This window comes from Chrysochloris asiatica, unplaced genomic scaffold (assembly GCF_000296735.1).
Source record: "Chrysochloris asiatica unplaced genomic scaffold, ChrAsi1.0 scaffold00042, whole genome shotgun sequence".
In the NCBI taxonomy this organism is placed as follows: domain Eukaryota; kingdom Metazoa; phylum Chordata; class Mammalia; order Afrosoricida; family Chrysochloridae; genus Chrysochloris; species Chrysochloris asiatica.
Window position 1 is genome coordinate 221,058 of NW_006408560.1, and position 17,356 is coordinate 238,413.

Sequence of the window (17,356 nt, forward strand, 5' to 3'; positions counted from 1 at the left end):
CAGGGATGCCCATGGGGCTTTCTGATACTGACCAATCTGATAGCAGAAAATGATCCATTGAGGTTTCATTTGCCCATCTCTGAATGAGATTGAATTCATGTCCTTTGCCTGTTTTTCTATTGAGATTCTTCTATCTCTGATTGGTTAGGAGTTCTTTTATAACTAAGGAAATGAATCTTTGCTTGACATTGCAGAGATTTTCCTAGGGTTGTCTTCTGGCTTCATCGTGGTGTTTTTATCATGTGGATATTTTTATAAAGACAAATATGCTAACTCTTTTGTGCTTTTTTTGTTGTTATTTTTAGACTTTATGTAATTTAGAAAGGATTGCCAACTCTGAATTTAAATTTCATTAGTTTTTTTTTGTTGTTGTTGCATTTTTCAAGTACTCTCATAGTTTCTTCTGTTCATATGTAAACCTGTAATCACTTCATCTAGGTCTTAATTGGTCATGAGATGGGGGGCAACTTAATTCTACCCTCCCCCCACCAGAAAACTATCTCTGTTTTTCCCCTTCATTTTTTTTAAATACTTGCTTTTAATACTTACTAAATTTCCTTCTAGATTTGGTCTTGTTTCTAGATTTTTAAATTCTTTCCTATTACTTTATATCACACTGTTTCAATATTGTGTCTTCATAACATCTCTTATGGGGATAGTATATATAGTTGGCGCTGTAGCATAAGCACTGGACTGCTAACAAGGTTGGCTGTTCAAACCTACCAGCCACTCTTCAGAGAGGTTGCTATGAGTTGGAATAGACTCAACTCCAGTTCAATGGCATGTAACAACATAACTCATTTCTGTTTTTCAGAACTTCCCTGTCTTTTCCCCATATAAACAAAACCATAGAATTCTCAGTCTAAAAAAAAAAATTTTTTTTCTAATGTGGAACCTACCATAAATTCAGTTAAAAGTATATGTAAATTCTTAGGCATATGCGCTATTCCCCCAGCCCCTCCACCAATGGAAATGGGCCCTAGCTTTCAGTCAAATTCTCAATGGTCTTAGATGCTCCTTCTCAGAAGAGGCGTCCTGTGGTTCATCTTAACTGAAGGTGACTTTCTTAACAACACCAAGAAGAGTTAATAAGTAAGTCTAAGTCATACCTCCAGTTATACTCCTCTGCAGCATTGTAGAGGTGCTTCCTGGAGTTTTTCAGAATTGATAGTTTTATCCCAAGTACTGATTGTACCGGACTTCTCTTTGCTTGTGTGACTTCCTATACTGGTATTGTAAACATGAACTGTGAAACCACAACAAGAAATGAGTCATAGGGTAAAGCAAATTGTTTTTCACAGGTAGGTCAACATACCAGACACAAGTCAATGCCACCAAGTTATAGATAACCTAGTCCTCACGGTGCTTTAAAGCAAAGCGAGGGCTCTCAATTTCTCTGATCATTTGGATTTAATTTTGGAGAGTTGTATGCAATCAGTACAGAAGCACCACACACTAATCAGAAAATAGGCCACAAAGAAGTACAAAAGAATATACAGAGCACAGGAAACAAAACTCTATAGGCCCAAACCTAACTTGAAACCAAATGCCAGCCACAATGTACAATAACTGTTTTCATCACAGATTTTGCTTAGTATCCTTAATTTAGGAAAATGTTTGTACAATGCTCTAGAAGCCTAAGGCTTTTTTACCCTCTGCAAAGAGGAAGGGAAACTTTTTTCTTTGCAGTGACAGATATTTTTCTCTAGCAAGTAAGGCAGAACTCATCTCAGAATGGCCTCCCTAGCCTCCCTAGAGATGGTTCTGTGTCATGTGATCAACCTCCTTGTTGCCAGCTGAGCAAATTTACAGACCCTTAATGGTGCAAGTCAGAGTGCTCCTTGGAGGCCAAGATGGCTAAGCTTCGTCTCTCATACTTTGGACATATTGTCTGGAGGAAACAGTCGCTGGAGAAGGATGTCATGCTGGGTAAGGTGGAGGGTCAGAGAAAAAGAGGAAGACCCCTAATGAGATGGATCAGCCAGGTGGCATCATTGATGGACTCAAGTGTGGCAGCGGTAGTGAGGTTGGCCCAGGATCGGACATTGTTTCGTTCTGCTGTGCATGGGGTCGCTATGAGTCGGTTCCGACTCGATGGCACCTGACAACAATGGTGCAAGTGGCTTGTGCTTGACTTCTAAAGGTTAGTGGTTTGAATGTACCCAGCATTGCAGCAGAAGAAAGTCCTGGCAATTGCTTCCATACAGATTTCAGCCAAGAAAACCTTACGGAACAGTACTACTCTGTTAATGCCTTCATTGGCTATCAAAAGGTTTATGGTTTGAACCGACCAGGGGGTACCTCAGAAGGTCTAGTGATCTACTTCTTTTTTTTTTTTTTTTCTTAAATGTTTTATTGTGAATTATGTGAGAGTTTACATGGGAGAACATTGGTTTTACATTCATTCTATCGTATATAGTATCATTGCCATGGTTACAATCCCCTCCATGCAATCCTTCCCCCATACCCCCCAGGTCTTCAGCACACTGTCGCTCTCCCTCTCTGATTCTAACAATTCCAGCTGCTGCATCACTCCACGTCATCATCTCTGGCTCCATTTCAGGCATCACTGCTTCTCTGGGTAGGGTCCCGCTCTCTGTTCTTCTCTGGCGATCTACTTCTGACAAATCAGCCATGAAAACCCTGTGGAGCACAGTTCTGTTTTGACCTACATGGGGTTTCAATGAGTTGAAGTTGATTGGATAGCAACTGGCATCAACCCCGATACTAATAGATCCTCATGATCTGCTTGCGGAGAGTAGCATGTTAGCCAGCCAGGCCATCTTGCTGGGTCCAGCTAACAGTCTCTCTCTTGGTGTATGACCAACTTAAGTGAACTCTTACTTGACCCCTTCTTTTTACCCTAATCAAGGGAAACTGCTTTTTATACCTTTATATTATATTTTCCATCTGCCACTCAGACTGAATATACTGCACACTACGTTGTATACTTGATACCTTGTGTTTTCACCTGCCTCCCTGTCAGTGAGCTGCTGGGGAGCTTTTCTCTGTGTGCCCGGCAGTGGCCTGAAACTAACAGCCAACTCATGGATCAACTCTCATGAATCTCTGAGTGTTGTGGATAGAGTAAGGATCCAAGTCAGAGACCCAGGAGAATGCACACTGGATGTGCATTCAAAGGCGCAGCAGCTTTCACACCATAAAACAGAGGTCATTAGGATAGGTTTTATATGTGTGTTGTTGTGAAGTGTAATTATCCAGTGGGTTCTGACTCATATCGACCCTTTACAGGGTTTCTGAGAAGCAGCTGGTGGGTTCGAAGCGCCCACTTTGTGGTTCACAGTCCAGTGTTTATCTTGCAGCGCCACAAAAGTTGGAATGTCAGAGTGGGCTGGGAAAGCTGTCTGCTCACTGACACAGTCACTTAAGTTGGCTATAGGCCAACAGTAAGAGAATGGTAGCTCTTAGTGGGACTTGGGGCAGAAGCAGCAGGCAACTGGGACCTGGCCTGGACCAGTCAGATCTATAGGAAATAGGTGTGTAGCACTGTGGGTTAATACGCTAGACTGCAAAATTGGTTTGAACTGCAAGGTTGGTGGATCAAGCTCACCAGCTGCTCCTCAGAAACCCTATAGAGGGTCGCTATGGGTCGGAACCAACTTGATGGCACTTCACAACGAACAACAACAAGACATACAGGCCTTTTACTGACTAGTGTTATGTTTAGATTATTTCCTTTAAGTTTATATGCTTTTCTTATGTAACACAAACCATCATGTTCACTTCATCACCCCCACCCCTTATAAACAAAATGAGGACAACAACAAAACACCAAAAAAAGCCCCAAACTCCATAATTATAAAGTTATCAAAATTGGTAAGAGAGTAAAAGTTTGTATGAATTTTGCACAGTTCTCTAATCCTCACAGTGTCAGATTCCAGGTTGTATAATGGCTAACATACTCAGCTGCTAGCCAAAAGTTTAGAGGTTTGAGTCTACCCTGAGGTTCTTTGGAAGAAAGTCCAGGTGATGTACTTCTGAAAAATCAGCCATTGAAAACTCTATAGAACACAGTAGTCCCTGACACCTCACATGAGGTCTCTGTGAGTCAGAATTGCCTTGATGAGGAAATTGTGAAGAGAGAATGAACAATCTTCTCTGTCATGTGAGTTGAGTTGCCATGTAGAAGTGAATCCTAACTCTATTTCTTACCCCCTCACTTTCAGTTTCCCTGGCAAGAACATCCCCCAAGATGACAGACGAGAACAATAGTACCAGGGAATGCGTGTCCTTCCGTGTGCTAAACTGGGATCAGGTTAGCCGGCTGCATGAGGTCCTGACTGAGGTGGTCCCAATCCATGGACGAGGCAACTTTCCAACCTTGGAGATAACTCTGAAGGACATTGTTCAGACTGTTCGCAGCCGGCTGGAAGAGGCAGGCATCAAAGTGCAGGACGTCCGACTGAATGGCTCTGCAGCTGGCCACGTCTTGGTCAAAGACAACGGCTTGGGTTGTAAAGACCTGGACCTCATCTTCCACGTGGCTCTTCCAACAGAGGCAGAATTTCAACTGGTCAGAGATGTGGTTCTGTGTTCCCTTCTGAACTTTCTGCCAGAGGGGGTGAGCAAGCTCAAAATCAGTCCAGTCACTCTTAAGGAGGCTTATGTCCAGAAGCTGGTGAAGGTCAGCACAGACACTGACCGCTGGAGCCTGATCTCCCTCTCCAACAACAATGGGAGGAATGTGGAATTGAAATTTGTCGACTCCATCCGGCGTCAGTTTGAGTTTAGTGTGGACTCTTTTCAAATCATCCTGGATTCTTTGCTTTTTTTCTATGATGACTCCAGTAACACCATTTCTGAGCATTTCCACCCCACAGTGATTGGAGAAAGCATGTATGGGGACTTTGAGGAAGCCTTTGATCACCTGCAGAACAGACTGATTGCCACCAAGAACCCTGAAGAAATTAGGGGCGGGGGACTTCTCAAGTACAGCAACCTCCTCGTGCGGGACTTCAGGCCCACAGACCAGGAAGAAATCAAAACTCTAGAGCGTTACATGTGCTCCAGATTTTTCATCGATTTCCCGGACATCCTCGAACAGCAAAGGAAGCTGGAGACCTACCTTCAGAACCACTTTGCTGAAGAAGAAAGGAGCAAGTACGACTACCTCATGATCCTCCGCAGGGTGGTGAACGAGAGCACCGTGTGTCTCATGGGGCACGAACGAAGGCAGACCCTGAACCTCATCTCCCTCCTGGCCCTGCGTGTGCTGGCAGAACAAAACATCATCCCCAACGCCACCAATGTCACCTGTTACTACCAGCCAGCTCCTTATGTGAGTGACGGCAACTTCAGCAACTACTATGTTGCCCATCCTCCGGTTACCTACAGCCAGCCTTACCCAACCTGGCTGCCCTGTAACTAACCTAAGACCTGAGGGTTTCTACAGTGGGAACCCCAACAGGGCAAGAGCTCTCAAGTAGGAGAACCTCCTTCTAGATGTAGGTGTTTGGCTTTTAAAGGGGAACTCAGCTCTGATTCTGCTTTTTATTTTTTTTTTCTTTGTGTACCCATTGAAATGGGTCTACAGTATATCATGAGCCAACCCTAAAGGGACCCATATTCCAGTGCCAATTTGGAAAATGCTATAGGAAGAATGGCTTATCCATATCTTTACAAAAGTAGACACTAACATGTCCCATCTCTGACATGAGCAGTAATTGAGATTGGGGAAATCTTGGGAGTATATGAGAAGCGATAAGCTCATTGTCCTTCCTTCTCACTTGAGACTGGAGTCAGTTGTGTTCGCCCTTCCTTGGGATTCTCGGCAGTTACATGCAAGTTGTGCTTGATAGTCTATTTTGTTATAACAATTTTAATCAGGCAACAAATGGTAAACATGAGTGATTCACTTTTTGTTCAAGGGACTTTATCCTGTCAGCAGAGCTGAGGGTTTCCTTTATCAATAAACCAAAGGCAGTAGCTGGAGAATTGAGATCTGAATAGAAGTGGTTTATGGTTTTGATACTGTGCTGTCACCAAGAATTGTGGGAAATTGCTGAGAGAGAGGAAAAAAGAAAAAAAAAAAAAAAGACCCAAGTTTCCTGAAATGTAACTTGAAAACAAAATAAATAAAATGTGGAATCTAATTCTGAAGTAGAATTGTGGTGGTGGGGGGTGATTATAAATAGGAAACATGAATGCTCAATTTTTTTCTTTTCTTTTTTCTTTAGAGTAAGGAATTCTTATTGAATGACTCTTTTTTTTCCCCCTTCATCAGCTCTTTTCATGGATGACTGCATTTGCTCAAGGATTGTGCTGAGTCGAGAGTCATTATTGTAACTGACATATGAGGGTCTTCCTATGTTTTAATTGGAAACCCATTTTGGTCACATTCCAAGTATGACCAAGTTCCTTTTTTTTTTTTAAATGAAAAGTATGATTTCCTCCCCCAGTTTTTCTTTTCTGACAGCAGATAAATTCTGGAATTTCAGCAGACCTGGATAACCTGTGGAAGGATCTGTTTTGTTAGCAGAGTTCTTTGGATTAAAATTGCTAACCTGCTGTCTCTGGGTGCATGTGGAAGTGGAGGGTTAGCCTGAAACCTGGCCTTTGAAATGATTGATTCTGGTGTATCTGGGAAGAACTGTGTGAATGAACGATCTTCTATATTCTGGTAGATTTGATCATACTTGCTTGTTCTGTGCTTTTGAAGAAAAACAGTGTTAATCTCTCATCTAAAGCAAGTTTAGTTAGTGGGAGAGATCTAGGCAACTAATGTTTTTCTCAGTAGACTTAGATATGCGATTTTGTGTGTTGATATGTTTTGTGGGATCTCTTAGAAAGCATCACTTTAGGGTATCAAGGGCAAAGACACTTAATATTGCCAGCTTGGTTTTTAAAGTTATTTAATCAAATCCATGTTTCTGATTTTTGACTTTCATCTCTGGCCATGCAAATACCAAACCCTGACTGGTTGCCTTCTCCTTGCTGTAAGCAATGGAGTTATTGTAATGCAGAAATGCTTAGTAGAAAATGAGTGGTTGACTTTTTTTTCTAAAGGTTTCTTCTGGAATGTAATGTTGTGGTCCTCCTAAAAGAAAGGTGATCAGAAATTACTGAAATCCAAGACTTGGCTGGTATCCATGTTGTGGGATTTGAGGTGAATATAGAAGCCACTTGTTAGTATAGCTAGCTCTTGTGTCCCTGTGAGCTTTAGTTATATTTGAATTCACTGGCTTTGAGTCAAGGCCAGCTCGACATTGAGAAGGGACAGTGGGGTGCTTCAGTGTTTATAGAGGGGGAGTGAAGCCCAATGAAGAAGGAATGCCAACTTCAAAAACTACCTGATCATCCGTGACCTTAAAAAGCTGCCATTGTGGTCAAATGGCAACATGTTTGCACAGAAATGACAGATCTTAGCAGATTTGTTTAACCAAAGCTTTGAAATGTGATGAAGCCGTCAACATAAGTGCTTGCTAGCTTCTTACAGAAATCAGTATTGCTTCTACTAAGAAGGCTTGGGAATCCAGGGTAATGAGGCCCTGGATGAAGATAGACTCAGAACTGCATCAAGTAATTAAATTTCTAGTTTGTCCTTGAAGTTGTTTTTGCTTATATATTATTATTTTCCTTAATTGGTAATATCCCTTGTCAAAGGAGACTCAGAAGTTACATAACATTTCCAGTCCTTCAGTGCTTTACCACCATTGCAGGATGACCATCTTACCGTAATGGGACCTGTCATCTTAGTAGCAGGTCTTCACTTGAACTTTAATTCAGCCAAACTATTTTTGTAGTTTGAGAGCAGACATGTGTTCTAGAACCATTGAAGTGAAAACGCTGCCTGCAGCTCAGGACACCATTATACTAACCTTTTGACGACATAACCCTTGGTCTAATGGTGTCTCCACCTGCTTTAGGAGCTTTTGACCAGGCTTGGAATTGACCAGATAACTTGAAGTTCAGGTGTCTGGGAATTCCAGCTGAAACCCGCCTTTTATATTTCTCACAAAAACACCAGGGTACTTTCAACTTGTACTGAGTCCAGTGGGTCCTCTTTTGTGTGTGTTGAATAATCTGAAGGTTGGCAGTGGCAGAGGACACTAAAGTTCAAGTGCAAGTTCTAATCCCGACTTAAGCAGTCTCTTATTGACTTCAGGACTCTGAACAGTTTTCTGATAGCCTTTTTTAAGCTTCTTGTCTCAGCCTGTTTCTTGGAATCAGGTTGAAGAATTACGAGATTCAAATGGTGCCTTTCTCCCTTGTGTTGGTAGAAAAGCACACAGTAAAATTCCTGGCCTTGAACTTCAGTCTCACTCTTAAATTTTACCTTGACAATAAAGTTTAAGTTCCTCACTCACAACTTCAACTTTGGAGACTAAGCTCTGTATCTCACCAATGCCTTAATATGTGAGTTCTTGTTCACTGACTGTACGTGTCATGTTGACCTGGCCCAACCTGAGAGAACCTGGTGGAAGCAGAAAGTTGAATAGATGCTACTTCATATATATAGTACAGATATAGTTTGGCAGTCAAGTGTTTCCCCTCCCCCCCCCCAGTTTGATTTTCCTTGGGGACTTGAGTTACAGCAAGCTGCGTGTGAACCTGAGCTTTGTGGTGGCACATTAATAATCAAATTGCTAAAGATCTGATTCTGCTTGTCCTTGAACTTCCCCTCTTAGCCCCTTACTCCTTACCTTCTTGGTAGATTAGGATTGATAGATTAGTACTCTTGTTAACCTTGGGGAAATGGTGCCACTCAAAAGCAACCTCTTGGCTTTCAGAATAACTCCTTTCTAGTTAACTTTTTGGGATTGGTGCTTTGTTTTAGGATGCAGCTACTTAGATCCTTAGCTTGAACATCCTCTTCTAGAGAGTGAATTAAAATATAGTTATCCAAATGTTTAAAAAACAAAATACAAAAAAGCTTACTGGGACCATTTCTTCCTGGGTATCTGTGTAGGGCTCTGCACTGGGGAGAATCCTTGGAGTGGATTCTGTAAATTGAGAGAACTTCTAAGTTTCCAAGGTTAGATTCATATCTTTAATCTGGCAGAGACCAAAATGTCACAGCTGCCGTTGGAACATACTCTAATCCATCCAATTAAATTCAGAGGACCAAGGGGGAGGTATGTAGGGGGAAGTATGAAAAAACAAAACACAAAACAACAGACCTGTCAACTTTTCAAGATTACTGATGAAGACTTGCAGGGTGAGGATCAAGAAAGAAAAGGGCTATTTTGTAAGTTCAAGTGCCTACATCTTGTTTACCTATCACTTTTTAAAAAATATAGTTCAAGTGTAAGCTGAAGAACATGCTTGGAGTTTTGCCTGAGCTAGTGAGAGTTGGTGCAGGTCTTCATGTGTGTTTGCAGAGGAGTTGAGAAGACCATGCACGAAAGAGGAAGTCATTAAAAAATAGGAATTTGTGGGCTTTCAAATTTAGTTTAAAAAATTCAAGTTACCTTTTTTTTTTTTTAAAATGAATAAAATTCTTAATTTTCTAAAGCAGCTATTGGTTTCTAAATTAATACAGATGAAAAGTTAACATACCCATGAGAATAAATTGGAAACTTTTTCAATATCCTGTATTTGTGTATATTCATTGCTTATCAGTGCCTAAGATGGAAGGGCATTCCTCTTTGTTAATGGTCTCCAACCTTCTTTCTTGATGCCAATGAAATCACTTGTCAATGCAAAAATGTGTTAGAACTTGATGAAATAAAGCTTTGAGTTTGAGAAATAAAATGTAATAAAAAAAGAAAAAATGGTCAGCTATGCTCATTTCCTTTTGTTTGTCCTCAGTGTTGATTGTATTCTAGGTGACAGGAAACATGTTAAATGGCATAATGAACAGTTGTTGACATTAGCAACGTCAGATACTTCTCAGAAACACTGTTTTTTTCTGGGCTGGCGATGAGAAGGCAAGTGTAGTTATATTGGGGGCCATAATTCTTTTCAATATTTGGAATCATCTCCAATGCTCTTGAGTGATTTAAGGTGCGACATTCTTCATCACAACCAATTGGCTGATACTTAATTGTGGGTGTTGTACTCTCTCTATGTGATCTGGTGGTACCTGGGAGGATTCATTACTAAAAGCCAAGTTCTCTTGAGCTTGACCGTGGACCCCAGCCCTTTTCAATAATGGAATCAGGATAACTCCAACCATACTATCAACGTTTAGCGCCGTTGAGTTGGTTCCAACTCATAGAGACTCTGCATAGGGTTTCCAAGGAGCCACTGGTGAGTTTGAACTGCTGACCTTATGGTTGAAACTGACCTTGCAGTCCAGTTCTTTATCCTACAGTGCCACAGTAGGACTCATACTGTTTAAGAGGAGACATCAAAAAGTTCATGGGAAAATTCCATTATCTTAATTCCATTTTAATCGCTTTTTGAACCCCCTTTACAATGATCATAGTTTCTTCACATTATTAACTATAAAAGTGAGTGTGATATTTGAGTAGTTGATACTTCAACTAGACTTTGCATGGTCAACTGATTTTCTGATTCCTTTGATCCAATTCACAATACTGTTGCTTACTCTCAGTCCATTGACTTTATTCTCCCACCACCTACTTTTTTCTTGTATGAAAAATGCCACAGAAGCATCATTACAACTCAACATACAAGCCTTTCTTACTTCTCTCTCTGTTCTTATGCTGACAAAGCCCTACAACTTCTCTCTACTGAATGTTTTTAACTCTTACAATCCCCCTTAACCATTGTCAAGAAACATGCCTTTTACTGTGTAAAATCTTTCACCCCTTTGTCTTCAACCTTTCTGCTCCTTAAACTTTTGAATTGGGATGAGCTTTCTCAAGTTCAGTAGGTGTGGAGTCCTTCCAGATGATTTCCTTGTAGCATGTATTTAGTAAGCATGTCCCCTGAAGCCTGACTGCCAGCTCACACCATCCTTGCTGCATCTTCCCTTCTCCCTTCATCCTGGCATTGTCAGTGTCCACATCAGTACCTTCTTTAGTCATGCAGTTCGCTACCTTAGTTTAGCCACGTTGGCTAGACTGTCTGGATCTGGAACTGGTCATGAATGTTAGAGTTACTTCCTTCTCCCTCCCATTACAAAGGTTGGTATCAACCGAAGAGCAATTGTATGGTCTGTCTCATCATGCCTATGTGTCATCTCCAGGGCACTTTACCTTCTTGGCACCACATAGAGCTTCTGAAGTGTTTCTTGGTTCTAGCTTCTTAGTGTAGCCTTCAGCTTTCACCAAAACTATATCCTCAGTCTCATTACTTGTCTCCATCTTTCTTGACTCATTCAAGGGCTGTTTCTACAATGTGTCTGTGCCCCTCCCATACATTAAAGCCCACTTAAGAGAGCACTGTGTGCAGGGTTAGCTATCAGATAACATGTTTGGAGTTCATAGCTCTCCCTAGTCTACCTTTCTGGTCACCAATTTCTGTCACACGACTGGCCAATTTCCAGTTCCTTTCATGCATCCCTACCACACAGGAAGCTTCTAAATACCCAGCTAAAATGTCACACTACGCTAATTTTCTCTGGTTTTCCTGGCTCCTGCCCCTTCCACCTCCCTTTTCCTGTTGTTGCTATTATTGTACTTACTGGGTTTTATCAGCATTTCACCTGGGTTTTTTTGCTGCTAGATTGTGAGCACCTGCATGTTTTCTTTTCTTTATTGTGTGCACCTGCATGTTTTCTTTTCTTCTGCCTGCTTCCCACATAACTGGCATACAGTTGGTGTTTCAAATGTTGAACTTGATGTTTTCTTTCGTACTTGGAGGACTTGACTCAGTTCATTGACATATTCTGAATTCTGGATTTTTACCTGGATATGTTGTAATGCCTCTCTCTGGTGCCAGGAAAACATTTACATCTCAGCCATTGTCCAGCTCAATTGACATGCAGAACAAATTGTGTGGGAAGTAGTGCTCATACCCCTAGAATGAGGAGTCATGTTCTGGACACTACAATGCTATTGATCACAAGCAGAGCAAGGTTGATACCAAGACTGCAAACATCTTCCTAACTCCCCACCCACCTAATCCTCCACCAGCTTTACCTTTCTGGTGCTTAATAGAACTCCCCTCATTCCCTCCTAGGGTTAAGTAAGTCCTCAACACGGAAGGGACACTGTGTCACAAGTCCATTTTTAAACTGGGAAATGTACACAGTACCATCCTTGGTTGTCATTTGGGATTGGTATCTGCCAGAAGATGCTGAGAGCATTTACAGGACCTAAGCAGATCTATCAGACGGCCTCTGTGAAGAAACAGGATGCAGCTTCAGTATGACTGTACCACACTCCTACCTTACCTTGGTGTGCTACTTACTACTACATCTTATGCTTTCAGCTTCTTGCATACCTTATGGCAGATGGAGTGGAGAGCAAGTCAAGGGTAGATCCCAGACTGGGATGTTATTTGTCATTGAGTTGGTTCTGACTCATGGTGAACCCTGTATAGGGCTTTCCGGCAGCATCTGGTGGGGTTGAATGGCTGACCTTGTGGTTGGCAGTCCAGTGTTAATCAGCACCTGACCTGTAGGGATGTAGTTAGCTAGAAAATGTGGTGAGGAGTGCCTAGTCTCCTGTCCCCTTTCAGCTGAGGGGTATTGATATGATCAAATGACTTTCCAGACTTCAAGTGACAACAGCAGAACTGGGACAAGAGTGTTTCCTGGTCCTGTGCTTAGTTCTGTATCACAGGGCCATGTCCCTCCTCTGGGGGTGAATGTTATCAAGAAGAATGCATTGCCCTGGCAGCAGGTGGCTCATCTGACCTTTGGCATCTTGATTGGCCCCCATGTCCTGAGGCTGGATCTCAGGCCATTCCCTGGCTCAGAGTGACCTGGTTCACCTGTTCTGACCATGACTAGACTGTGGGACTTTTCATAGGTCTCTCAACCTCAGGGTTTTATCAAAGCAGAGCATTACCCATGTGCCTTTTACTGTAGGAATTGTCTTCAAAAATATTCTAGGGGAAAGATATGTAAGCGTCACTGACCTTTTCTCAGATACTTACCTGGGGGTCCTGGTGCTGCTATAAGCACTGGACTTCTAACCAAAAAGTCAGCAGTTCAAACCTACCAAGCTGCTCCTTGGAAACACTGTACAGGGTTTTAAGTTGCCAACTCCAAGGCACCAACACCCAGGAAGGAGGTGATGGCAGCTGTAATGTGTGTGTAAAAGGAGATGTGGAGACAGGCGGTCTGATGGTGACTTCGACCAAACTCCTAAAAATGATTTCCACTCATTCATCCATCCTTTCAACGGGGTTATTGTGTAAGCCTTTACTCAACGTGTCTATTGGAAACTAAAGCCATGAGAAAATGGGTTGACAATTCCTAAGTACACATTCTATTATATGTTAGCTTGTGGAAGGCAAGTCAGCGTGTTCCCATTGTACAGACCAGGAGCCAAAGGCTGAGCTGCCCAAGATTGTAAGAGTCCAAGATTAGGAGGCAGAGCCTTTGCGGAAAGTGCACCAAAATCTGACTCCAAGGTCTTTCTATTCCCACCACTACCACCCTGAAGACACTCTGTAAACCATAAATCACCAGGCAAATGTTAATTTCTACACCAGTACTCCTCCAGAAGGCCTAAGAGGTGTTGAGTTGCCTGGTAAATAGATCCTCTTCCATTTCTGCAGGAAAGGAATTTGTGGGACAGGCCAGCAGCTTTTTGCAGACAACCATCCCTTTGTGAATCAGTTGTTGGGGAACCTCCTGTGAGCTCACCAAGTGCCAGGCCCAATGCTTTGTCATCAGTTGCCAACAAGTGAATTCTGAGGCCCTGTGTTGTTAAATGTCATTGAGTTGGTTCCAACTTACAGCGACCCTGTCTAATGTTTCCAAGGAGCAGCTGATGAGTTTGAACCACCGACCTTGGGTCAAGTGTTTATCCTACGGCACCACACCAGGCCCTATGCTAAGCTTTAGCATTTGATCTCCCAACACCTGAGATAGGAAATTTATGGGCAAGAAATCAAAATGTCACACAGCTAGCTGGAAAGAAGCTAAGCCAGGTCCTGGCTTTGGGGTACCTGACGTGGAGGCTCACTTTTTTTAAATCCTTCTATTGTATGCTCTTTTGCCTTCATCTTGTATTTTACAAGTTGACATGTTGAAGGGGCACCCATACCCATTGCTGTTGAGTAGATTGTGACTCATAGCCACCCTAAGGAACAGAGTAGAAATGCCCTAGGGCTTCCAAGCCTGTAATCTTTCTGAAAGCTGATTGTTACATGGAGCAGTTGGTGTATTTGAACCACCGAACTTTAGATTAGCAACTGAGCACTTAACCACTGTGCCACCAGGGCTCCTTGAAAGAGGCACAGAAGAGCTTATATTCTGCCTTTATTCTAATATGAGCCTTTGAAGAAGAAAGAGACTGTTGTTAGTAAACAGAATGCTTGTTAACCAGAGGCCAAATTGGTTGATTACCTTAACCAAAACCAAAAATCAAGTCAACTGATTAAGTAGGATGCCTATATTGGATTGTGCTGTGCATAAAATTGTAAATTTCTATTGATATTGAAATAGCAGCTTTAGTTCTCTTAAACAAGAAGCCATATTTTAAACTCCCCACAGTTGGGGGAGGAGGGTGGGGTATATGGGAAGGCTTTTGCAGAAGTCTGGAAACCAGCTCACCCACAGCTATGGAACAATGAAACCGAGAAGGGAGGGGACTCAGAAAACTAATAGCAAAACCTGAAGTAGTTCCTGGAGTCAAACACCTGCAGATTTTCATGAACTAAATATACTGGAAATTGGGGCAGCTTATCCTTAAGTAAACACTACAGCTAGGCAGCCTTTTATGAAAAGGATCTTTACATTGGCTCACGAATGCCTGAGGCTGGGAGGAGCAGCTCCGAATGGCCTGCTGGCAACCTCTTCTCCACCATCCCCAGTTTTCTCAGGGTCCTATTCAAAATGTCCCTCTGTGATTTATGCCTGATTGTCCTTGTGTTGTCTCCTCCCTGCTGCCAGCATGAGGGATCAGTTTTCTTGGCCTAAACATGATTTGAACATGGATGAGAGGACAGCCCTCTCTCTCCCAAACTTGGGGAGCAGAGTCAGCTTTTAGGCAGGCTTATTTTCCATCCTCCTTTAGAGATTACTGAAAGGAAAATGATTCTTTGACTCTGCCTTCTGCTGGTTGGCTGCTGCTGAATCGCGCACAGCCCGTATTTCAGGAAATGTAAAACCAGAAGCTTGTGGCTGCAGTGTGCAGATCTGAGGCCCCGTGGCCTCTTGTCTGAGTGCCAGTTCGGTACCCAACCCTGTGTGAGGGATCTGAGAGGGGAGCTCGCTTCAGAGGCAAAAGAGCAGGGAGATGTAGACACAGTGCATTCTCCTGACTCCCTGTGGGATCTTATAAACCACTCCAAGCCCAGCTTTTCTCATTGGTACAATGCTCTTGATAATACTAACTTTGAGGGCTGGCAGAGAACTAGTATAACCAGGTATATTATATAAAGGCCAAGCCCAGACCAGGTGCTCATAAACTATATGTTTATGTATCTCTTATTTGATATTCTCTACCATCCAGGACTTTACTGTCTGCTTGGGAAGTTCAGGGAAATTCTTAAGTGGTATTTAAAGCACTAACATGTGTAGGAGACCCTGGATGGTACAAACAATGCACTGGGCTGCTAACTGAAAGGTTAGAGGCTCTTGGGAAAATTAAAAATGCTTCAGAAGGCTTGATAATGTACTTCTGAAAAATCATTCGTGGAAAACTATATGGAGTACGGTTCTATGCTGACACACATGGGGTTGGGTCACTGTATTCCTAAATCTATTCCTTGGCAACTGGTTTACCAGTTCAACATATGTGTGTCAGAGATTCTTTGGCTCTGCTGGACACCAGGAACCAAATAATAGCACTAATTACAATTTATTGAGACTGAGTCTTGGTGTGGCACTGCAGGATAACATGCGCTGGATTGCAAGGTCAATGGTTCAAACTTGCCAGCCACTCCTAGGAAACCCTATACAGGGTCACCGAGTCAGAACTGAGGTGACAGCACTTAACAATGACAGCAACTATGGCTATACTATTGCTAATGCTCACGACCACCCCAAAAGGACAGTAGTAAGAGTAGCCCGCCCCCATTCCACTCTCCACTTGATAGATTTTTAAATCAAGGCTCAGAAAGGTTAAGCAACTTGCCACAGCCTATACAGCTACTAAGTGGTGAATCCATCTGGTTAGTTGCACCTTGGAGCTAACTTGGTGTGGATCATACCCAGATGGCATGGATCATACCCAGCTGCTGGGTTAGGAGCCCAGGCACCATCCAGTGTTCTCTCCTGGAAGACAGCCCCATTGGCCTCAGGGTTGCACTATCATCATATTCCCTTAGACACCTCCGATGGAGGTGCTGCCAACTCAGGCAGTTCCCCAGAACTCTGGACCTATTTCCACCCCTATTCTGCATGACTACAGTGAACCCACTATACAATAAAGGCATTTTGTTCTTTCACTGAACAACTTCCCTCTAGCAGGAATTAGAATCTACACATTGCAAAAGCCCAGAACCTTCTTGTTCCAGTGTGGCAGGCTCTTTTGTAAATGTGTGACCAGATGGTATTGCTGGGCTGTGCACATTTTTAATAATGGTGGTGTTCAACAAAAAAGGACTTTGCAACGAAGGGACATTTCCTCTCTCCAAAGCTGCTGTTTCAGATGTTCCCCCACAGCCTGAGCTCCACAGTCAGCCTCCATACTCCCTGACCAGGGCTTGCTCCTCCCAATCCGAAACCAGGCAGCCCCTGGATGGGGTGGGGGTGTGAGTGGGATAGAAATCGAGTTGGAAGGAGTAGGCTTTCCCTGGCTAGGATTTGACATATACGTGAACACACACACACAGAATTGCACATTGCTTAACATGACTGTGTTTCCTGTGTGAGGTATGGGCATCGTATACCCTGAGAGCAGTGACTTCTAGCAGGGCCAGCTGTCCAGGACCTACAGGGAAAGGCATGTGAAGGGACCCAGCAACAGCCCTGGGAGATCAGCATGGGGACCTTCTGATCCACCCACCATGGAATCCATTAGATAAGTAACTAAATGGGGGCTATTGTGAGGGTTCCTCTATACAGGAGTCAGCACCTTTTTCTGTGAAGAGCAAAATAGCCTCTAAGGTACAGGATCTCTGTTGCAACTCTTCAGCTCTGCCATTGCAATATAAAAGCAGCCACAGTCAACACATAAACGAATGGGCAGAACTTTGTTTATGGATGCTAACATCTGAATTTCATGTTCCATGAAAATTCTTAATCTTTTGCTTTGCTTCCAACCATTTAGCGTGTAAAATCCATTCTTAGCTTGTGGCCCATAAACAAACAGGCAGCAGGACACATGTGACCTGCTGGCTGTAAGTTTGACAATGCCTGCTTCAG

The 17,356-nt window shown here is 42.8% G+C and overlaps 1 protein-coding gene across 1 annotated transcript; it reads left to right on the forward strand.

Annotated features, from left to right (window-relative positions):
- Positions 1-4,198: 4,198 nt before the first annotated feature.
- LOC102835045 (protein FAM46C-like) lies at positions 4,199-5,389 on the forward strand. The gene has a single exon (XM_006861298.1). It carries the CDS (start codon positions 4,214-4,216, stop codon positions 5,387-5,389), a length of 1,176 nt encoding a protein of 391 aa, XP_006861360.1. The 5' UTR covers positions 4,199-4,213.
- Positions 5,390-17,356: the final 11,967 nt, after the last annotated feature.

What these genes read in the sequence shown, in the direction of transcription:
- LOC102835045 (XM_006861298.1), top strand. Translation starts at nt 4,214, where the DNA reads ATGACAGACGAGAACAATAGTACCAGGGAATGCGTGTCCTTCCGTGTG.